Genomic DNA, 25155 nt, shown 5'->3' with positions numbered 1-25155 from the left:
TTTATAACTTGTAAGAATTTCTAACACGCATGTTAGAAAATGAAACATTTACAAAACGTATTGTTTATAAAATACATCCGGTCTAACATGCACGCTCGAGAATTTATTGTCCACAAAGAACATAGGTTTAACACAAGTTAGACCCGGTCTAACACACAAGTTAGAAAAAAATAACTATTGAAAAATCATCTTAAATCGAACGATTGAATCATATACCATTCGTCTATTATCATGGTATAGGATTTAAAATTGTGCCACATCTCTATAAATCGCATCTTGTATCACGGTAAGGATTTAAGATTTTACCACGTCTCTATAAATCCATACACAACAATTTGTACTACATACATTGTGAGCGAGTTGAGGAAAATCGTCTTTGTATGGAGTATATAAGTACTAAAAATATGCTTGCGGATCCGATGACTAAAGGTTTTCCACCTAAAGTTTTAAAGAACATGCTCCTAATATGAGACTTACTGAAAACCTTATTTAATTTCATATTGTACTTGCTTACGTTTCATTTAATCAAATTGCCTGAGTTTTGATTTTGTATGTCTCTTAATATGTTTTATATACATAATGACATATAGACAATTTATTATACGAATCAAAAGTTTGAAGGGTTTGCATGAAAGTTTTATCATAACTAATTAGGTTTTAAATAAGTACTGCAGTATGATTAATGGACGTCTTGAGCTGATGTTCAATTCAAGGATTGTATTTCTTTGCTCCAATTTAAGTTTAAAACTAAAACGAGTGTTAAAATATGCAGATTAATCTAATACTCATAATAGCTTATTTACTCGGCTAAGTGGGAGAATGTAAGAATAAATATATTTATGTATTTATCATATGGCCATTATAAACATTTACATAATAAATAGAATTACATAATAAATATATCAAGATAATAAACAATTATACTTTATTATTATATTAGCTTGGTAATTGTTATTAGCTAATAGAGGGTTTCCACTTGACCAAAGGACTTCTAGTCCAATGGTATTTTGGTGGTGGGATAAGACTTAGTGACCATAAGGTCCTGGGTTGGAATCTTACAAGAAGGGGGTTTTCTCAAATATTGAGTTTCCTCCTGAATTGTTGGCTTGGTGGTGGATATGATCGAGTGGTATCACTAGTGGCACGATTATACTCCAGTGATCCGTGAGTGATCCAAATTAGTCGTTCAAAAAAAAGGGGGGTTCCACTTGGATGTATTTAAGGGGGGCTAATTAACATCAAAGAGGTTACACGAGACACATATACACAACACATAATTCGTAAACCTCTTCTCTCCCATATTCGGTTATATCTCAAAAACCCTAATCCCCATCCTTAACAATGCATATGATTATTTTTACGAATTTGGCTCTACTAACAATTATGTCTGGAGGTTTCTCATATGCTATGGCTACTATTTCTGCTGTAACTATTAGACCATATTATTGTATATAATATATTTGATATTTATAACCTTATTTATAGCCTAAATTAGTGCCTTGATAAATGTGAGAACATTGTATATATATTGAATTGTGATGAATGAGATGACATACAATTGAAAAGTAATATTACATTCTGACATGGTATCATACTAGGTCAAAACCCTACTGCCGCCACCCTCCTTCCCTATCATTATTTTTTTTTATCTCTTTTCTTGATCTGTTCCCCATGGCTTCTGTTTCTCATCCAGCTTTGACCGTTAACAACATCAAAAATTTCATCCCTCTTACCCTTGAATTAGAAAACGGTCAATATACTTCATGGGTTGAACTTTTCACGATCCATTGCATTGTTTTTGAAGTTGTTGACCATATCATACCAACTAAAATCTCTTCATCTTCATCTTCTAAAACATCCACAGATGACAAAGACAAGGAACAACAAACTGTTCTCATATCGTGGGACCGTTTAGATGCTATTGTCAAACAATGGATATATAGCACTATATCTAATGATCTTCTCATGACGGTAATCAAACCCGGTGCAACCGCGATGGAAACTTGGAATGCTATCGCTCATTTGTTTCAAGATAACCAAGCATTCCGGGCGATAGCCTTGAAAACCCGGTTGGTCAACACCAAATTTGAAAGTTTCCTGAACATCTTCGCGTATTGTCAAGAACTCAAGGTCATCTCGGATCAATTAGCTAATGTCAAAGCGCTGATCCCGACTTGGTACTACAGTTGGTTACGGGTTTATCCCACACCGAATGCGATGCCATTGGTATGCTTATTAGTCAAACGGTACCCCTTCCTACCTTCTTTGAAGCTCGCTCTCTATTAACACAGGAAGAGTCGAGACGCGCAGTCCACACCCCAACAGTTGCCGAAACTGCATTACACACCACCGTTCATCCTCCCTCCACTCAACCCACTCGAGAACAATATGCTAGGAGCACTTTAAACGGTGGCCGCGGGGCTGCCGACTCCTCGCAACGTGGTCGTGGATACCGTGGACGTGGTCGTCGTTGATCCTGTGGACACAGTTATACACAACAGCCAAGCTCCAACTCTCCACAACACCATGTTCCGGTCCACACCCCTCCTACCAATCAGTAGGGTTCAACATGGAATTGGCAGAGTACACCTTGGCATAGTCCACCATCACCACACCCTACAGTTCCCAACCCACGACCCAATTCATCTTATGGGCCTAACTCCCAGGCCGGATTACTAGGCCCGCCACCACAAGCGTATTATGCCCAACATCCCAGTTCGTACATGCCAACGAACCTTGAGCAAGCTCTCCATACTATGACTTTGAATCCGAATTTGCAATGGAATCTTGACACCGGTGCTACAAATCACATGACCAACATAACAGGTACCCTCTCTTCTTATTTCAATAATCGCATTTCAAACAATATTGTCGTTGGCAATGGGTTTCAAATCCCGATCCTCAGGACTGGCTATACCAAAATCCCCACTACCTATAAACCCTTACACGTTAATAATGTCCTGTATGCCCCTAACCTTATTAAAAACCTATTATCTGTGCGTCGCCTTACTATTGATAATATGATTTCTATTGAATTTGATCCATTTGGTTTTCTTGTGAAGGACTACCAAACGCGGATACCTATCCTCCACAGCAATATTACCGGCGACCTTTATCCGCTCTCTCTATCTACCGACACAAAGATCACAAGTCCGACTACCTTTACTGCTTTATCACAGGATCTCTGGCACAAAAGACTGGGGCATCCTGGAGCATCTCTATTACAAGTTTTATGATGCTCTATTACAAGTTTTAAATAAACAACAATTTATTTCTGTTGACAAACCTTTTACTAATCGTATTTGTCAGTCTTGTGTTTTTGGCAAACATATTAAATTACCGTTTCAAGATTCGTTATCTACTACGTATTTACCATTTAATATATTACATAGTGATTTATGGACTTCTCCGGTACTTAGCACCGGGGGCCATCGCTATTACGTGTTATTTCTTGATGACTTAACCAACTATTTATGGACATTTCCATTAACCAATAAATCACACGTTTTCTTTATATTCTTTAATTTTCATAAGCTCATACAAACCCAATTTAATATGTCTATTAAATCTTTTCAATGTGACAACGGCACCGAATACAACAACAAATCGTTCCATGATTTTTGTGCCAAACACGGTATGACTTTCCGTTTCTCGTGTCCCCACACATCCTCTCAAAACGGTAAAGCTGAAAGAAAAATCCGCTCCATCAACAACATTATCCGTACACTTCTTACACATGCTTCCGTCCCCGCCAATTTTTGGCATCATGCTCTTCAACTTGCCACCTACATTCTTAACATCCTACGTAATAAAACTAAACAAAATCACACACCCACCTCGCTCTTATATCGCCAACACCCAACCTATTCCCACCTCCGAACCTTCGGTTGCTTTTGTTACCCTCTTATCCCATCCACCTCCATTAATAAGCTCCAAAACTGGTCATCCCCTTGTGTTTTCCTTGGCTACCCCTCAAACCATAAGGGATACAAGTGCTATGAACTTTCACTCGTAAGATTATTTTATCTCGCCATGTAGTTTTTGATGAAACAATATTTCCTTTTTCTACCTTACACAACCCTCGTCCCTCATATGATTTTTTACAATCATCCTCCGACCCTTCTCCCTTATATTGGGTCCCACCCACTTCTTCTAATGATGTTCAACACAATTTTCACACTAACTCTAACTCCACAAGTCCACCTCCTTCACCCTCACCAACCAAAAATACTCCATCCTCCCCACACAATTTACAAACCGAACCCTCCACCACTTCGGATTTCCAACCCCAACCCAACACTCCATTATCCACAATCCCACAAAATCATGCCCACTCACCTCCAATCCAATCTCCTAAAACCAACACTACAATTCCACCTTTTAAGTACAGTACCCTTCCAATAACCCCACCATCCTCACCACCCCCAACATCCACTACCATTACACCCTCTACACCACACACCGTAGCCACCCCTTGTCTACTACTAACCAACCAAATCCACCTCCAGTACGCACAATGACTACTAGAAGTATGACAGGGATCTCTAAACCTAAAACCATTCTTAACCTTCACACCCACAGTACACTTGAACCACTTCCACGAAATCCTACCGATGCCCTAGCCAACCCAATTTGGACCCGTGCTATGACTGATGAGTTCAATGCTCTTATTGAAAATGAGACATAGGAGCTCGTACCTCGTCAACCGAACATGAACGTAATTCAGTGCATGTGTATTTTTAAACATAAAACTAAATCAGATGGTACTCTTGAACGGTATAAAGCTCTTCTTGTCTGTGATGGAAGGTCTCAACAGGTTGGTATTGACTGTGATGAGACGTTTAGTCTTGTTGTTAAACCGGCAACCATCCGTGCGGTTTTAAGAATTGCTTTATTTCATGGTTGGGATATCAGTCAATTGGATGTCAAAAATGCGTTTCTACATGGTAACTTATCTGGAACCGTCTATATGCATCAACCTATGGGTTTTCGACATCCTCATTTACCTCATCATGTGTGCCGATTAAAGAAGTCTCTTTACGGGTTAAAACAAGCTCCAAGGGCGTGTTATCAACGATTCAAGGATTATGTGACCACGTTGGGTTTTCGTCACAGTTCGTGTGATCATTCTCTCTTTATATACATGCATGGTAATGACACCGCTTATCTTCTCCTCTATGTGGATGACATAATTTTTACAACGTCATCATCTGCTCTCAAAACTCATATCTTGAAACACCTTTCCGATGAATTCGCCATGAAGGACCTTGGTGCTTTAAGTTATTTCCTTGGTTTATCAGTATCTCGAGACCCCAATGGAATCTTTCTCTCTCAATCCACATATGTCGCGGATATCCTTCATCGTGCAAATATGAAAGATTGTAACCCCGTCCATACCCCCCGTAGACACAGCAGGCAAACTCAGTGCCACCATCGGTTCGTTGATTGATGACCCGACTTTGTATCGCCAACTCGCCGAAGCCCTTCAATACTTGACTTTTACTCGCCCGGATATATCCTACGCGGTCCAACAGATTTGCATGCACATGCATGCACCTCGTACGGAACACATGAATGCCCTCTAGTGAATTCTACGGTATGTCAAGGGTAGTATCTCGAAGGGCCTATACTTGTGTCGTAGCTCCCTCTCTTTGTTGGTTTCATACACCGACACGGACTGGGTGGGTTGCCCCGATACTCATCGTTCCACATCTGGCTATTGTGTTTATCTTGGTGACAATCCCATCTCCTAGTCCTCCAAACGACAGTCCACCATTTCTCGTTCAAGTGCCGTAGCCGAATACCGTGGGGTTGCTAATGTTGTCGCTGAACTATGTTGGGTCCGTAATTTGTTACTTGAATTGGGTCGACCACCTTCACGCGCTTCTTTGGTCTATTGCGACAATGTTAGTGCCATTTATCTTTCGGGCAACCCGGTTCAACACCAACGCACTAAGCACATCGAAATAGACATTCATTTTGGTCGAGAAAAGGTGCAATGCGGTCTGGTCAAAGTGCTCCATGTCCCCTCACGATATCAGTTTGCTGACATTTTTACGAAAGGGCTTCCTCGTGCATTGTTTGAAGACTTTCGAGCCAGTCTAAGCATCCATGATCCTCTAGCTTAGACTGAGGGGGTATATTAGACCATATTATTGTATATAATATATTTGATATTTATAAGCTTATTTATAGCCTAAATTAGTGCCTTCGACAAATGTTAGAACATTGTATATATATTGAATTGTGATGAATGAGATGACATACAATTGAAAAGCAATATTACATTCTGACATTAACAGGTACACACATCTTATCCGTTTATAATATCCATGTTTTCATAATCACCATGAGAAATTAATCAACAAATATAGCCAAACATAATTTTCATATAAATGCACCTTATAATACTAAAGTCTTATAACCCAAATAAATAACACATGCAAACATCCTTAGAATGGATTAAATGGTTGTCATAGTTTTCTTAGAGGTGCTATAATTCATGCATCACATGGTAATTGACTAAAAAGTAAAAATGAACCTGTAAATCTTTAAATTCTTTTGTTCGTTTTACAGGTAAATATATAGCCTTTATATTTTTCTTTCATATTAACATAAATGTAGTTTGGTTGGTTGGTTGGTGGAGTATTCAACAATCAACAATACTTAATCTTGGTCATGCACCCGGGTTTGATTCACGACGTCCACACCATTTTTATTTAATTAAAAAAGCCTTGTTCCGGTTCACCCGTCGGGTAACTAGGTCCCAGCCGACCTTCGCCCGAAAAACCCGGTCAGGTTTTTTGAAAACGGGCCAAATACCCTTATCCGGACCAGTATAGGTACCGGGTCCCAGTCAGACCGGGTTTCAAAACAATGCTCTTAACTAATACGCATTTGAGCCAATTATACACCCTATCTTAATATTTGTTTTTATCTCTCTCGGTCTTATCCGATTTAAATTTCGTATGTATCATCGAATTGTTTTAATCTGGAAGTAAACCATATCTTTAAGAGAAATCTCGATTTGTTTAACTTACATGGACCTTAAGATCGATTCGTATCAAGCATTATTTCTAAAGCTCGAGCTAGGCTTGTGAGTAGTTTTTCAAGCTCTAGTTTGGGCTTGTTTATTAAACAACCTTTTTAATATAGCTTGAAGCTCAGGCACAAGCTCGATTCAATATGAGTTTGTTTCGAGCAAATCTCGAGTAACTCGTGAGGAGCTCGGCTCGTTTACGCTTGTAATTAAGGGCTGCACAATTAGAAAAAAAAACATGTTCAAAACATGTTTCACGTTCACCCACTTTGTTAGTAGAGTCAAAATAAAACTAATCAAATGTTTCTCCACCTATTATTACAGCTAATAATACAAAAATACATTTTTTAAATGACTACACTAAATTAAGACAACGAGCTGGTGGTGGAGCGGTAAGCAAGAGACTTGGTGTTCCATGTGACCAAGTTCGATCCCTGCCCCTATCATTTAGTTTCAGCGACACTAGGTGATGATGGGAGACTAGGCGAGAATGTGACATTCACTGGTTGGGATCCTTAAACTGAACGGGTTTTATCTCACCGCACTTTCATGCCTTAGGGCGAGTGTTTATAGGCGTTGGCCTTAGGTGAGGATTTTCTCCGGATTAGAAGGCGAGTATATCTTGATGTGAATTTAGCCGGCAGTCTATTTGGAGGATTAATTATAAAAAAAATCTTAACATTTATTACACAAAACTAATTATCTTAAGCATTAATTATACACCTTGAATAATAATCAAAACATTAATTACATGAAAATTATTAATTATTATCTTAACTAAGTTAAAACCAAGGTTTGATCAAGCATCAGCTTCAGGCCACAACAATGGATTTAGGACTAGCTGATCCTATTCTACATGATCATGAATCTTTAGACAGCAGTCTTCTTCCTCAATCAATCATTTACAACCGGAGTTGCACTCGGTTTTACAAACCGGTTCTTACACTGGCTGACGACGTTGAGGAGATTATAACTAGACGTAATGTAAGAGTTAAAGACTCTTTTGAATGCATCATGAGATGTCAAAGTTATTGTAAGTCCATAATCTGATATTTTGATCATGTGCATGGTTTGGTTTTGGGTCGATCTTTGAATTTTTAAAAATTATAAGGGTGTGCATGGGTTGGTTTTGGGAAAAACCGGACCAAAATATGAAATTTCGGGTTTTGAGGTTTTGAGAACTGGGCCCGTTATGTTTGGGTTTTGAGGTTTTGGGTTTTTAGGTTTTAGTTTGGGTTTGGTTTTTTCGGTTTTTCCGTTTGGGCTTAACAAATGAAAATCTACAAGTTGGCTTCGATTTTTTGGGATTGATCAATCATTCAATCCATTAGGGATTTAGGGGTGTGCATGGGTCAGGTTTAGGTCGGTTTTGAGCTAAAAGGGAACCTCGGTTTTTGAAATTTTGAAAATCATAGAGGTGTGCATGGGCCGGTTTTGGTCAAAAATCGGAACTTCAGTTTTAAGGTTTCGAAAGCCGTTAGTTTCGGTTTGGTTTGGGTTGGTTTTAGTTATTTTGGTTTTTGCCATTTGGGCTTAAATATTTTGGGCCGAAAAATGAAAAGTTGCCCAAGTCTTTTTGCCTCTTAATAGTTAATTGATTATTACATATTTGAAGCTCCAAGATGGAATTGGTGGTTTTAACATAATTGATCACTATGTTCAAAACTACCAAAACCTCATGGAGAATCCACACAAGTGGGACTCAACGCTCCTGACTTGCGAGAAGGTTACAGACCTACCCGCATCATACCCAAAGATCAAGCAGGAAAGTCGGGAATTTCTGCAAGTGACATAAGGACTTCCGCGGGAAGAATCCCCATGGAAAACCTTAAAACTAAACCCTTTTCAAAACCCTTTGCCTAAGTCCAAAAGTTCACCTCACTTTATTAAACATTCATGAGAAGAACATTGGACTGGGGGGACTTGAAGAGGTAGGTCCCAGCAGAGCCCAGTTGGACCCGCAGGACTCACCTTGAAGAGAGACGTCTGCGCAGAAACCAACTGGATCCGCAAGACCCACCATGCTCAGAGACGTGACGTCCTTACACGCAGTACGCAAGCTGTTCCCGCAGGAAATGCCTCCCAATGGTGAAGTACTCCGCCTGTTCCCGCAGCTGCGGATACAAGCCATCAGGGAAGGCCACCCGCGCAGCAAGGCTACACGCACAAGGCACTTAGCTCTCAATAATTCAGTAGTCACCTGAAGGAATGAGCAAAGCCGGGAACAATCCCGCACAAAGGCGGGAGGGGGAATACTCCCGCCCAAATGAGTCAGTCCGTACGATACTGTAAGATCTTTTGTACTGTACCTGACGAGGTATGGGCAAAAGATCCGACCAGAGATACGACAGCCCATTGACAACAGTATGGCGAGCAGCATGCTCTTGTACTGTATGTCACTATTAGCCGCTACCTACTCACCAACTCCTGTCATACCACGTGCATAGCCTGCAGTTGGTGGAAAAGGAATAGTACACAGCAGGCCTGGTCATTGTCGGCCGCTGCCTACCCACCAACTGCCAGCATGGCACGTGCGTAGGCCACAGTTGGTAGAACAGGAATACTATTCAGCCGGCTATACCTTCTTGGAAACCTACCTTCGGCTATAAATACCCCAAATGGTATGATCATCTTATCTTATCTTGTATCTTACATCATATACCTGATATCTGCTCTAGCAATCTCTTAATATACATTTATATTCAAGAGCAATCTAGTCTGATTCTCACGCCGGAGGGTGGTCACAAGGAGGAACCCCCCCCCCCCCTTCTCAGTGACGAGCTTACGGTGTCTGTTTTGCAGGTTATCAGAAGAACCATCTTTTCCGGATCTAACCCCTCGTGGGAAACATCTATTTAACCTCCAGATTATCCGTAATCTGCCCGGGGTCGATTAGTGTTTCTTCACTCTCTCTCTCTCTCACTCAGAGGGAGATAATAAATGTGGTGTGTGATGACAGAGGGAAAGTGAAGATTTCATATAGAGGTCGCAAGGTCTCAAATTAAATCCAATGATCTTAACCGGATTTACCGCGATGTGCCTTCGGGTGGTGAGTTTTCGCTGGAACAGGAGATGGTGAGCTTAGGCTACCCAACGCTATCTGCGATCGCATGTGTATGGGTCGCATTTTGCCATTGGGTTACCCGGGTAGCCGGATTTTATTCATTATTAGTTCAAAAAAAAAAGTTCGCTTTATCCAAATTTGTTATAATATATCAGTCTTTCTAAAAAAGAAATCCAAATCGAGTTGGTCATAGTATTTATATAATTTTCACAAATCGAGTTTGATTGGGGTCGGGGTGGACCATTCAGAGGTTGTTCGGTTTGCCAATATGGTTGGATGTAAAAGTGAGAAGATTCCTTTTATTTATCTTGGTGTTCGAGTTAGAGCCAAGATGAATTCTATTAAAAGGTGGGATCCAGTTTTGTAGAAGTTTTCGAATCACCTTCTAAATGGAAAGCTAATTTGTTATCCATCGGTGGAAGGTCACTCTTTATCTCTTCGGTTCTCGGAACGATTGATAACTATTTTTTTTCTTTGTTTCATCTCCCAGCTACGATTAATAAGCTTCTTGAAGCTATGAGCAAGATTTTTTTTTGGAAGGAAATGATTAGATCAGGGAAATCCCTTAGGTTAATTGGGCGTTTGTTTTAGCGTATAAATCTAACGGGGATTGGGAATATCCAAAAGTGTTTAATTTGATATTATTTAAGTTTCCTTAGTATGTTTCTTTTTAGATTGGGAGTTCATGAGTTCGTAATATCCAAACGTGTTTAATTTGATATTATTTATTGGAAAATATTATAATCCTTTTAGGAATCCAAATCAAGCTAGTCATGATATTCATATAACTTGATGATATATAGCGATATTAAATTTATCCATTTATGAATTTATATATGACTTACTAGGTTAAATACTCGTGTATACACGGGTTAGGTAAATTATATTAACAAAAGATTAAAACAATGTTAAATACTTATACTAATTTGGTATTAGATGAATGAATATGAATATGTATTACAACATTGAATACAATAAAATTTTCATAAAGTAAAAAAAGAAAAAGAAAATTAGATTACAAATTTTCATTAATCTCTAAACATTTTTTCATATACAACATTTGTAGTTACCCTCTTTATTAAATATCAGAAGATTGAGGATGTTGTTTACATTGGTGGGGATTCTTTTTATTTATGATTGAATTATATTTGCTCTTATACGTCGCTCTTAAAGGCGTCAAAGCAATGGCTTACCTAGTTATAACTAGTTCGGTAGAGGTTTCTTTACCCAAGTTCAAATCCTTTTACAATAATGTTCGTCATATCTGCAGACTTTTGTCTTTGTAAGGATCAAACTCGGGACGTGTATGAGGAATCCCATGGGAAAAGCAGAGAACCTTGCCATCCCACCAAGTGGAGATAACTTATGCTCTTATGCATACATGTCTTCAAATGAAAACATGGTTAAATAAAATTGTTATTGGTTTTCAATACCTATAAGTTTTACCATTGGACGATAACACTCTTAATTAATGATTTGTCTCCCATCACTTCCAGCTTATAACTTGTTTTCTTCTATCATTCCAAAACTCAACGAACTCTAACTCCGTTAATTTTTTTGCTGACGTGACATGTTTTTGTTGTGTGGCGCGCTATGTGGGAAATACCTTATTAAAGAAAAAAGAAAAACCTAACGAAACAACAAATAATACACACACATATACACACCACTGTAAATACCACCACATCGGCCTTCACCAGCATCGGTTTCTGCCACTGCTTTCATCACCACCTCTAGCATCCACTGCCTTCACCACCACCACTACCGTAAGCAACCACGTCAACAGCAAAAAGACCAGCCTGACTAACTTTGCTAAAGTTCAATTTTCTTGTTTACAGTTTGAATACATTAGCATAGGACTTTTGAGCGGAATAAAGAAACAAGAAGAATGCAATGTTTATTACCTTATTCGTTGTTCTATCGTTAACGACGAAACTCCCCGGAAATAAGGTGGCGGCAGCAACCTCATTTGAGTTTGGGATTTTGACCAACAACTACCTCATTCTTCTTTATCCAACCATCATCACAATCTGCAACAATAAATTGATTTAAACGTAACCGAAAGTGATGGGGGCGGTGGAGGATGTTGGTGGTAGTGAAGGCAACTAGGCTGACGGTGGTGGCGAAGGCGGCCATAGAGACTGGAATTGGTGGAGGTCCGATCCAGGGGCGGATCTAGCATGTAAAGTGCGGATACACGAGAACCCACTGAATTTCAGATTTTAAATAGAATGCCTATATAAAATATGAGAGTAAACTCACGTATAAAATATTTTGTTAACCTATACACGATAAACTATGGGTTAATGGTAAATATTCCTTCCCTGCATAGTGCTAACTTAGGTTCAAACCTCATCTTGTGCTTTTTTTTCTTTTTTTTTTCCATTTTTCTTTCTTTCTTTCATTTTAAAACGCTAGCCAACGGGATATAGATTTAGTATTGCTTTAGTTTTTTACTATTTTTCTTTACCTTTGTTTTAGGCCTGCTAATATTCAGTTCTAAAATTATATATAAACCCTTTTCTTTGGATTGTAAATAACTGCACTGTTTGATCTTTTTTGGCAAAAATTTTTATTCAAAGTTAACAATTGTTGATGCTATTGATTTTAGTGCAAAGTGCAGTTGTAATATGTTATTTCTATGTCTCATTTTCCAACTTTCCTTTAGGCCTCCAAAATCCATAACCACGGACTTGACACGAACCTCTGCAAACGCCTCAGGTCTTCACCCTCACCACATCCGCCAGCGTCGTTGCCTGCTTTTCGGAATTTTGGTTACTTTCCTTCCCAGCTCGGATTTTATTTCATTCACGATCTTTTAATGACGGATTTTAGCCCATCTCGGTATATATATATATATATATATATATATATATATATATATATATATATAGGCAAAGTATAAAATGAAAACTCACTTGAGTTGTGAAAACCCTATGTAACATCGTTTTTTTTGTTACATGTAGTATATGTTGTAACATTTAATACAAAACATCGAAACATCAAAAAAATGTTTTGCTATTTTTTAACATTTTTTTACTAATTTTTATATATGTTTTCAGGAGAGAGAAAAAGTTATATTTATATTTACATTTTTCATTTACTTTAATTGTGGATCACAAGATTTAAACTTTAATTAAAAACATGTGGTTGAGAATGAGTTTCTAGAGTTTTCACAACTCAAGTGGGTTTTCATTTTAACCTTACCCTATATATATATATGTATGTGTATATATATATATATATAATGATGTTTGTTTTGTGTTATTGTGTCGAGTTTTTATTAAGTGATGAACATTACCCGTTTCGAATTATCGAACCGACCCTAACGACCCGAAAATTGTTATGTCCGTTCGTATAAAATTAGAGGTCTAATAACTGTGAACCTACTAGAAAAAATTTCTGGATCCGCCACTGGTCTGGTCTATGATGGTGGTGGTGTAGATGGTGGTTATGAAACGTAGGTGTTTGCGTGTGTCTATAAATATATATATATATATATATATATATATATATATATATTATCTTTTGTTTTGTTAGTTTTGTTAATAAGGTATTATTTTTCACATACCATGCCACGTCAATAAAATTAAATGTTGCGTTAGCAAAAAAAAATAACAGTTATGGTTCGTTAAGTTCAGGGGTGATAAAAAAAAACAAGTTACAAGTTGTTAGTGATGAAAGAAAAATCATTAGTTAAAAGTGTTATCGTCCAATAAATGAAAATGGATAGTATTATTATTAAAAACCAATATCCTAAAAGTTTTGATAAAAGAAAACGTAAAAATTCTAAATCTTACATTGAAAGCTAGCTACCAATATGGTCTTCACTAAAATTAATTTTTAAACGTGAAAGGCCATGGACAAAACTGGTCCACCGATATTATTTTTTTGTCTGATTGTTTGGTTAAATATCACTATAGAATTAAATGCTATCAGTTTCATCAATAAAAAATCGAGTCCTCGCTCTGGAGCAGATAACATTATTCTTTTTTTTCAGAATGATAAGTTGACAACTATCAATAAAAGGAAAACCAGCAAGAAGCTAAAATAAAAACCAACAACATGAGAGAAAAATAAAAAAGAAAAATTACAGCTAGCAGTCATTCCATTTTAATGCAGGAAACGAAGATCTATTTTTTTTTATCTAACAGGCTACTTTATACAACAATTTTTACCCTCAAATATCATCATTTTACAACGATTTTTACTCCTAAATGTCATTTTTTTAAATAGACGTTATAACTGTAAGGATTTAAACAAACTCTTTAAGAAAATATGAAAGTTCGCAAACATGTGTGATAAAATTTAAAAAATCATACAACTTTTGAAATTCCGTTATACATGCGTTGTGTACTTGTGTGTATATATGTATATATACTAGACAGGAGCCCGTGCGATGCAGCGGGAAACGCGTATTTTGGTAATCACATTACAAGTTTATGTGTGTTCATTGTTCGGTTTGAAACCGTGAAACCGTTCAAACCGGTCATTGGTTTGATTTCACGAGTGATTTTTTTTCTTTTACTTTTGGCCAGCCGATTTCAATTTTCAACGGGGTGGTTTTAGTTTTTGACGACACGGTTTGGCTCACGGTTTAATTTAAAAATCATCTAAACCAGACCGCAAACGCTCATACGAAAATGTAGTTTTTTTAACTGAAAAAATTATAGCAATATGATACTCAAATTAAAGATAATAAAACGCTCGTTTTATGGTGCAATGTTTTATAAAAAATATTAATGTATAAAAAAGTTATGACCGTTTAAATTTTATGGGGGAAGTTGGGTTAAGGTGAAAACAAAAAGAGTATATAAATAAAAGATTAAGGGTAATAGTTGTAAATATTGTTTAAATTTACAAAAGATGATTAAATTTAAGGGAGCAAAATTGTAACTATGTTTAATGCATGTGAAACTTATCTTTCAAAAGACTATGTTACCCTTTTCAATATGCTTTGTTGTATTGTAAGCTATGTATTAGATTTTGTAATTTACTTAAAAGCAAACGTCTTAATTTGCTATCTTTCCCTCATTGTAGATAGTATAGATAATAACAATCACGTATTATTGACTATATTTATAATGAAATATTATCATGATTGACTTCATGTAGGATCACAACAAGCGCAACAATAAAAGCATAGTCGATGTTAGGATAAACCGTCACACAAAATGTGTCTTTTCCAAGTGCAACACTTTCAAGCGTGTACTTCTTGTGCATCTGCACTTTAGTAACACTATAAGTTTTCATAAACCATATTTAACACATAGATTTACAAAACAATACATAAACATGTGTTTGTGGGCCAGACTAACTCGACCTGGTTTGATTACCTGGGCAATGATGGTGTCATCTCCGGCATGAATGGTGCACGCTCGGTCAAGCCACTTGCCTTTGACTTTAAAGTCATAAACATGCTCGTTTGATTCATTATTAGCCAAGAACACATGAAGTGATATCCTCATTTGTATCATATTAGGCTGTTTTGCAGTGAATATTAAATCTTTTGAATCCGAACTATTTCCCCTTAACACTACCCATCTATTATGCATACTCATTAGCTGTTCATAACATCAGTCAACAAATAAACAATTAAACAACGGTCTGTAATTAGTAGCTAGCGTTCGGATAATCTAAATGAATTATTAGGGTCGTATATCGATTATACCTTTAAACATCAAAAACCTTAATAACCCGAACCAAATAACAATAGTTCAACACTTTTGACATGTTATCAAGAGTTCATGAATACACGTTAACGTTTCAAATACGATAAGAGTTATATATATTCTTTGTCTTAAATTATATTAAGTTTACAAATAGCATAGTGTAGTATATGTAGAAAACCAAAAACTTTTGAAAATAACAAATATGTCCAAAACTGAACTAACTAAGCCAACAACCCGAAATCAAACAACCCAAACACGACGAACCTTCATCTGGAACGAGATGATTGGATTACAAGCAGCATCAAGTAAAACTCGACGTTCATGAAAGCTTAAAGGCTCGCCTTTGACTTTAAACACAATGTTGCCATTAACATCTGTGATAGCGAAGTTTCCATCGAAGAGAGACAAGAGTTTCCTGACAATGATTAGATCCACTGGATACGGAGTCAGGAAGTTCGGGCTGACTACTGTGACCGGATTTGATATTTGTGCTGGAGTGTAGCTTGTTTGTGCCATTGTAGTAAGTTGTTGGAGGATGGTGTTTAAGTTGCATGTTATACATATGTAAATATCTTGGTCGTTTTCAAATGATAACTTAGTCGACATAATATTTTTTTGATTTATAATTAATATATTTATTTATGCTTTTGATATGGGTAATAATGGAATGGGTCGGTTTAGTTATATGTCTAAATCCGAATTTATGATATGTTTTGGGTTATAGATTTTTAGTATCAATCGTTTTTTACGTCTAATATGTAAACTATTTTAAACTTTTATTATATTTTATAAAATAAATTGGGGCTTACCAGTGACGGTCATAAGAATTTTTCGGTTTGGGTTGGGTTAACGGATTTTCTTTCCTCAGGAGGAGTCAGGTCACCAACACTTTTGAGTTATTTAATATCCCTTAATTTGTTTCTTTTTAGGTAGGGAGTTTATGAGTTCATAATATCCAAAAATGTTTAATTTGATATAATTTATTGGAAAATATTATAATCCTTTTAGGAATCCAAATCAAGCTGGTCATGATATTCATATAACTTGATGATACATAGTGATATAAGATTAAAATTAAATTTATCCATTTATAATTTTATATATTACTTAACTATTTTCTTCCCTTTTCAAATTTTCATTCCTTTTGATTTGTTAGGCATCTCAATCTTAATCTTAAGCATAATTTTAAAAATAATTAAAAAAAAATATTAGAGTTTATATATGAATCTTTGTTTTTTTTTCTTTTGTTATGGCATTCATGAATTAGTCTTTGTATATTAATGATGAGATGTAACACTAATATAATTTACATTACATAAATGGAGTGCAAGTTTCGACCAAACTTTGTGTAAAAGAAAGCTCGTAACTATAAATATAATCAACAAAATAATGGAGACGGAGAGTTCATGATTGGCACTCGGGCCTAATCGAGTATTCATGATTGGGCTTGTGAATTTTATAGACTGTACGTGTTAATTGGTTTAGCAAATATATGCTTGCTACTTGCTAGAGGTGTAAAAAAAACCGGTTTCACCCAAACCGGTTCCCAAACCGACAGTTTCAGGACCGGTTCCCTTAAGATCTACCAAACCGGTTTTAAAACCGAACCGGTTTGAGAAACCCGGTTTAAAACCGGCTAAAGCCGATTTAAAATCGGTCAAACCAGTTTATAAACCGGACCGAACCGACGAGACCAGGTTGGCCTACCTTGCTTCTAAGCCGGTTTATAAACCGAACCGGTTTGATTTAAACCGGTTTTGACCAGCCGTTGACCAAACCAGTTCGGGTTACAAACAGGTTCAGTTTGAGTTTAAAATTGGTTTTATACACCTCTGATGCTTGCTACTTTGCTAGTGTTCTTTTATTTAATAGATAAACTAAGAGCATGCATTACAGAAATATCATGTACATATTCATAAAATACCAAATACCTAAACAAACACGCATAGACGCATAGGCAAACTATATACATTGCTACATTTTATCCTTCATATTACGGGGTTGTTTTACAATTTTTGTTTTTAATATTTATATATATATTTTTATTTTTATTTTATTTATTGTATGAAAGTTAATAATATACTTAGGGTTTAATGATGAAAGAGTTTCATAAATAAATGAGATGCTATAATCCGTTTAAAAGTTATCTGGGTTTGATAAGACCCATAGCCTGCTTATTTTTTTTTACTATAAATTGTTTCTTTTAAAAAAAATCAGATATTACTTTTTAGTATATCCTTATTTTATAGGATTTTCATATCAGATATTTGATGAGATAATTTTTAATTTAATGAGATGTTATAACCCGTTTAAGGGCTATATGGGTTTGGTGAGACCAATACCCGTGAATTCGGGTTAAATGCATGAGAAAGTTCTATTTACAAATAAAACAATCTGTGGGCTTGAGATGAAGTAGGGAGCAAAGGTTTCGTTTATATATATTAAGATAAGATTAAGATTAAGTAAGATTTTAAGATTAAGATGCATACGGGAACATAAGTATTTACAATAAAAACCCTATACTATCATATACGTACTATAGTGTTACACAAGGCTTATAAAAATAATCCAGCATATACCTTTTTGTCCCGAAATTATATATTGTAAGTAAAACAATACTCTTGTAAAATTTTAATGGCAACACTCTTAAATCTAATACAAACCATTCTGAAAATATAGTATTTTGTTCCTCCAAAACCAAAAGAAAACCACAAGAAAATTAACTTGAACAGTTAGAAAATATATAATTAATTACAAACTAAAATAAAAAAGAGATACGATAATTTTAAATCGAAATTAGGAGTATTATTGATGCATTTCATTCAAGATACACTTGATCATTGATGAGATACAACCATGGACGTATAACTACAGAGAGATGACTTTTACGACATGTTATTTTTGCCCTTTTATCATAACAGCATAATATTGAAGCCACTATTGCGGTATCTTAATCATCACAATCTTTATCGTCGTTAATCTCATTGAGAATTGCCATGAGTGCAACAACAAACGCGTAATCAACGTTTGGATAAACTGTAATAGCATACGTGTCGACTCCAAAAGCCATGAACTGAACGTTTTGTTTCTTGTTAAGCTAGATTTTTTTCACAAACCACGGATTAGGGATCAAGATTATGCATAATAAAAATAGCACGTGAAAGAGTAAATCGTTAGCCCTAAGTTTATTATCTATTATAATTATTATTATTAATTCGGTATTCGGTCTCTAGTTTGAATATTAGAATATTTACTAAAATTTCATTTTTTTATCATGTTTTAATTTAACTTTTTTATTCTCCTTTTTAGTGTATAATATATATATATATAAAGATTTGCTGATTTTCAGTTATTCAATAAAAATAAAGTACTATTTAGCAGTCGATTTTATTTTATTCAATTTATCTCTATTGCATGCAGTGATCTAGTGCCCTCAAACGTCACCATTTAGCTGTTTCTTTAATTCATAATAAATAATTTTCTTTAAAAAAACACCTATCTCGATGGCACATCGTCTAAATAGGATTTTAAGTTGGTGGGCATGTATTTTCCCGAAGCCCTCCAAAAGTTTGGCTCAACCTACCTCGATGACATGGGCCCAGAAGTCAAGTAAGTTTGACATGTCCTCGTGAAAACTGAAACCGTAGCGATGACCTTATGTCGTCAATAAAGGGTTGGTCACTATAGGTGTAGTGATCTAGTTTTTCAATTATTTTGATTTCTTTCACAAATAATGTTAATGGTTACCTCGGCAATAACAGTAGTACTCTCTCCAGCATAAACAGTACAACGTTTTTCAAACCAGTTGCCTTTTACTGTGAAGTCAACAACATCTTGATTTCTATTGGAGGCCAAGTATACATCAAGTGAAGTCTTGAATTGGGTCCGATTTACTTGTTTAGCAGAGAACACATGGTCTCTAGGATTTGTGCTATCTCCTCTAAAGCATTGCCACCTTTTGCGGGCACTTGTTAGCTGAGAATATTTACAAAATATTGGTTAGAAGTTAGCACATGCTCTTGACTGATTTTATTTACGGAAGCAAAATCATGAAAATGACCATGCTAATTGTAAGGTTGGCAAACCTTTAATTTTTAAAATTTACCAATCAACTAGCTTGACACATGCTATTATCTATCGGAGAAGATTCTATCCAAGCACAATAGGTCTACGCATCATGCTTTGCTACATCAAGGGTCCGCCAAGCTTTAAAAATATTTTAAACGTTTTTTTTATTCTTTTTAAATAGTGATATTATGTGAAAGTGTTATTTTCATTTTTTTAAAACATTTTATTTTATTTGATAAATTTGTTTTATGTTATTTTAAGTTAGTTTTTTTCTAAATTTTATTTATCATATAATAATAAAAATAAAAAATATATAATAAAGAAACAAAATCGACACAAGCAAAAACAAAAGAAAAGGTCAAATGATAATTTGATTTGTTAAATTATAAAGTTGACTAGTTTTCTAATTTCCCTTATTCATGTTCTATAATTCTATATGACTTATATATGTGCTGATTAGCAAACTGAAAGCATAAAAGTGATATGAATATTGACCTTTTTCTGTAAAGTGAGGATACGGTTTCCAGCAGTGTCGACTAGCAGACGTTTACCATGAACACTCAGTAGTTTCCCTTTGAGTTTGAACATCAAGTTACCGTCAACATCAGTCACACCAAAGTTTCCATCACAAAGAGTTAGCAATTTCTTCCCACCCAGCATCTGTATAGGGTTTGGTGCCACGAACTGCGGGCCCACAACACATATTGGTTTACCAACTTGTTGTGGTAAGCCATATGATTGCTCAATGGTAAACCCCATTGGTATTTGATCCTATGAGTTGTTGAATGTGGTTAATTCCTTCCCTATATTTATAATCACTCCAAGCTTGTAGAAATAATGTAACGAATCCCACTAAAAGAACATAACAAAAAGGAGGTCGAGCTTCATTTCGTGGTTGGATATTAAAAATCGAGAATGGAATATTAGAATATATATGAGGCATTTCAATTTAAAAGAGAGTATACAACACATGGATTATTTGATATATTTAAATTTCATATATACCAAACATATACACATAATGCAACTACCTTTAGTGACATGATTTGATGGAAAACTTGTTATATTCTCTTTACTTTGAAGAGAATATGGGCACTTATGGACCGAGAGAATATGAAAATTAATTAAGTATTGTGACAATACGTTGCATACATTATTGATTCTGACGTAATTAACTGTGGCCATGGGCTGATTTTTTGAAGATTTAACCGAGAATCGACTCAGGGCCAGAGCTTTCATAGGGCAAGAAGTTGGGGTCTCGCCCCCTGCCCCCTCCATATTTTTCCTTAAAAGTGTAAGTATTAACCTATTAGGTTTGAAAAGTATTAGTTTTATTTGGTTGGGGTCCTTCTAATCAAAGCTCAACTATATCCAGCATATATTTTCGGCCATTTAAATATTTAAGTTCCGTCACTGAATCGGCTGGAGATTTCCAACGAACACACACACCCTTTTTAGCCCTATTTTAAAAGCCATGCCATGGCTATCAACCAACATGTTGAGTTCATCATTCAATCTAACACCATGTAAAATGAAATAGGCAGTAATAAATTGGTGAAGAAAAAATATATACATAACTCAAAAGGTTAATACTACAAATATACATTAGTGCTTAAAATGGTGGACTAAATGTTCTCCTAATATGAAAAATGAAAAAAAATAAAATAATATGATAGGCTGCTCAACTTTTTTCTTTTTTTATTTATTTTTTATTTTCTTCCGGCATGGCGGAGTGTGACGGGCCTTTCAGGCTTTCATGACTAATTCGTTGGTGACACAAAACGAAAACACAAAAACTAAACAACAAAAATTCTTAAATGAGATGATCCGTACACACACATATATATATATATATATCAAACAGACAACAAGCTGCGTTGTTAGCCCAAACCTATTGTTCAGATTGTCACAGTGGTGAAGGTTAATAACTCGTTGGCACGTGTCCAATAAAGCTAAAATCCCAACTTTAAGATTACTCGTGGTTGTCACCTGTTAGTACAGAGAACAAAACTCAAAAGAGCTATAGCAGACACTTTTGATGCCTCAAAAGATGGTCAATGACCTTTTTTTGCCATATAGATAACGCTTTGTTTGTGTCAAAAGATCAAAAGTAGTGTTGTTTGTATGCATAATGAGTTAGTGAGTGCACATGACCTGCTTCCCATCGGCCTCACCTCCCACCTTGGAAATCTCATGCAAACTGGTAGCAGGTGTCATTAGAATAATGCTTTATGATACTAAAAAGGGGTTTTTTTTAATTGTTTATTGAATTCGGTGTGCATGTCTATCGGGGCTAGCCACTTGTTAGTCCCGGTTGATGGTGATTAACAAGGCCATCTCCGAAGATTTAAATACCTCGACCAAGCATCCAAGTCGAAAAAAAAGGCCTATGGCCTTGAGTAATGAAATATAAAAACTATTTTTTTAAATGACGCTTAATATTATAACAATAAACATAGAGAAACATATTATTAAAATCAAATACTGTAAAAACTAACGATTACCCGATAATTCGTGAAGCTTTTCTGGCATTGTATTAACATAAAAAGCATAGCTTGATCATTGGTGATTGGCTTGGTCAACCGCAAAGGAGCTTGGTGGTCAACGACGAACCAATAGTGGTGGTCGACCGAGTTGGTCGTTGTTCAGGTGTTGCTCATCATTCGCAAAGAAGGAACCAAAGATGAATTTCAATCGGCCGCTATTTCTTTTATTTTGTGTTGGGTTTTCATTTTATTTTTTAGTTTTTAGTTATGGTTTGGGCCAAATAATTTAAACTTGATTAAATGGATTACGAATAAAAAACTTTTTTGGCCCCATTAATTATAACATGGTAATGATTAAATCATATTTTATAAGTTTTATATTTCTAAATGTATAAGACAAAAAATTGGCCATGCCCCGGACGACGGTCCGAGTAGCACTACCCTCAGCCGTAGCCGGGCCTAGTGATTAATAAAATATTTTTTTGTTGATCGTTAAAATTGAATTTATATTATTCTTTTGTAAGTTGCAATATTATCTTAAACAACTTTTATTAACTTCACGTTAGAATGATTTCTGTTAGCGTCTTTAAAATGCTTGTAACATCTATATATGTGTAATTAAGTTAGATCGGGCATGTTTATATACTTATTTACAAGCTATTAAAAATATTAAGCAAAAAAAACGAATTTAGGTTTTCTATTTGTTATTGAGCAAATGAATTTTGATTGACGAAAATATTATTACACGACATGAAACCGGAGATCATGTCAGACACACAACTCCAATACAACTTGCGGATTCTTAAATTAAAATGAAGACATGTTTAATGTCCCAAAAATTTAGACATAGTTTACACATACTACTATGAATTAAAAATCATCAATTTAAAGCCAAAAGATGTCTATTAGATGATTGTGTTTAAACTAATTACATATATAATTTATTTATTTTTTTTACTTGTAACGCAAAATACCCAATTAGTATAAGTAATTGATGGATCAGATCGATATGAAACAAGTTTATCAAATGGAATTGGATAATTAAACTTCATTATTAACAAGGCCTTAAATAAGCAAACATACTACGTAAATAAATGACTGAATCAAAAATCAGCAATCTACCCTAAAGACTTGATAAACAAACGTGCAAAACTAAACCCGGCACTAGACCTGGACCCTTATTGACTCAAACTTCAGCTTCCAACGGTAACTTCCATAAATATATAGATTTTTGTAAAAGGTATACACAAAAACTTATTTTTTGCCCAAATCTTTGCTACATAATAGTCAATACCTCTTAAAAAATTACAAATTACTGGAGTGTGAAAAATTTGGCTTAATTACTTCCCATATTCACACTAAAAAGTGTTACACTCCAAAGTGAAGAAAATTAAGTGCATTAGATTATTACTTGTTACACTTACAATAGACTTTTTATTAGAACAATTTAAACGTGTCAAACATAGGTGTTTTTATACGGTTGTATTAGCGTAAATGAAAAAAAAACGTACACAACATACTTAAACAAGATAGGGCGGGACTTACATATTTGATCGATACAGTTTTTTGAGCCTTCATAATGTAGCTAGCAACTAATTAATGTTGGGACTTTGTTATTGTCGACATGTTAAGGTTAAGGTGGTCATGATGGCGAAGAGGGGCACATGAACCACTAACTCATCTATGTTAGTCTGCTAAACACATTTGTGCATGATCTCTCTTTGTCAAATTAACATGAACCCTAACCGAAGGGTACTCGGTTAATTAGGGTTTTGGTAAGTTTTATCGAACCACAAAAATTTTTAAGTCAGAAGAGATCAAAGTACGCGTACGTGTAGCATTTGTTAATTTTCATGATGATTTAGTAATGCACGTACCCTGCTTCTCCATCTTGATCCGCACCTACCTCATAGATCTTGTATACAGCCTTTGCAGAATTAAGGTACTATTTCATCTAGAAGCTAGCACCAGTTAACACTACCACTGTGTGTCTGAGTGAGTGTGAGAGAGAGGTTATTTACAAAATACTGATATAATTTGATGCTTATTTATAACAAAAATAATGAAGTTGTTGTCTCCAGGAGGGCTGTGTGCATGTGATGAATAAAGCTAAGATAATTAATTAGTTGGGTTAGTAACAGGTTGTGAAGCACTCAACTACTAAACCGTACCCTAGGGCCACATGCCGGCCACCACTAAATATTACATAATTAAGAAAGATAGATAGATAAAAGAAAGAAATATTGTAAGGTAAATTAAAGTTGATTCAATTCAATAATGAACATGGAATTTTAACAAAGTATAACGTCTTAAACATATTAAACTTGCAGAAAAATCAATATACTAACCCGGGGAGTGAACACAAAACAAAAAAAAATAAACTTTAACTTGGACGATTTGACTTTTCTTGATCAAACTTGGACTTTGCAAAAGTTAAAGAGTGGGCTAGAACATAATTGGAAGTGAAATGAGATGTGGTGCAAGATTTGTAGAAGTAATTAAAGTGATGTTTATTTAGGCAAAAAATCGTCAAAAATAAGATTAAAATAAATTAATTTGATGGCTAATCAAAAGTAATAAGACTAGCAAAAATGAAAGAAATCGAATGATTACATAAATTTTAAACATGAAAACTATAAGCTAAATACAAAATTTAAAGACACAAATGAATACATAAATTAAGGCAATAAGTGATCTACGCGTTCTACACAGTGCCCTTTTTATGTTTTAGTTGTTTATGCTATGTGAAGAGGTAGGTCCCAGCAGAGCCCAGTTGGACCCGTGAGACTCATCTCAAAGAGAGACGTCTGCGCAGTTGGACCCGCA

At 35.4% G+C, this 25155-nt stretch overlaps 1 protein-coding gene and 2 pseudogenes across 2 annotated transcripts; 1 reads left to right on the top strand and 2 right to left on the bottom strand.

Annotated features, from left to right (window-relative positions):
* The first annotated feature begins 1671 nt into the window (after positions 1–1671).
* On the top strand, positions 1672–2286 carry LOC143571255 (uncharacterized). The gene has a single exon (XM_077056734.1). The coding sequence runs from the start codon at positions 1672–1674 to the stop codon at positions 2284–2286; it is 615 nt and encodes a 204-aa protein (XP_076912849.1).
* Positions 2287–15182: 12896 nt separating this feature from the next.
* On the bottom strand, positions 15183–16291 carry LOC143571254 (protein LURP-one-related 10 pseudogene; annotated as a pseudogene).
* Positions 16292–18725: 2434 nt separating this feature from the next.
* On the bottom strand, positions 18726–20618 carry LOC143571253 (protein LURP-one-related 10 pseudogene; annotated as a pseudogene). The gene is made up of 3 exons (XR_013142063.1): positions 20339–20618; positions 19523–19750; positions 18726–18872 (listed from the first exon to the last, which is right to left on the bottom strand). The product of XR_013142063.1 is annotated as a protein LURP-one-related 10 pseudogene (transcript).
* Between the last annotated feature and the right edge of the window lie 4537 nt (positions 20619–25155).

Source organism: Bidens hawaiensis, unplaced genomic scaffold, assembly GCF_021521415.1.
Source record: "Bidens hawaiensis isolate Kalapana, Puna unplaced genomic scaffold, B.hawaiensis_p1.1 tig00025239_1, whole genome shotgun sequence".
Classification (NCBI taxonomy): domain Eukaryota; kingdom Viridiplantae; phylum Streptophyta; class Magnoliopsida; order Asterales; family Asteraceae; genus Bidens; species Bidens hawaiensis.
This window is presented reverse-complemented; position numbering and strand designations above follow the sequence as displayed.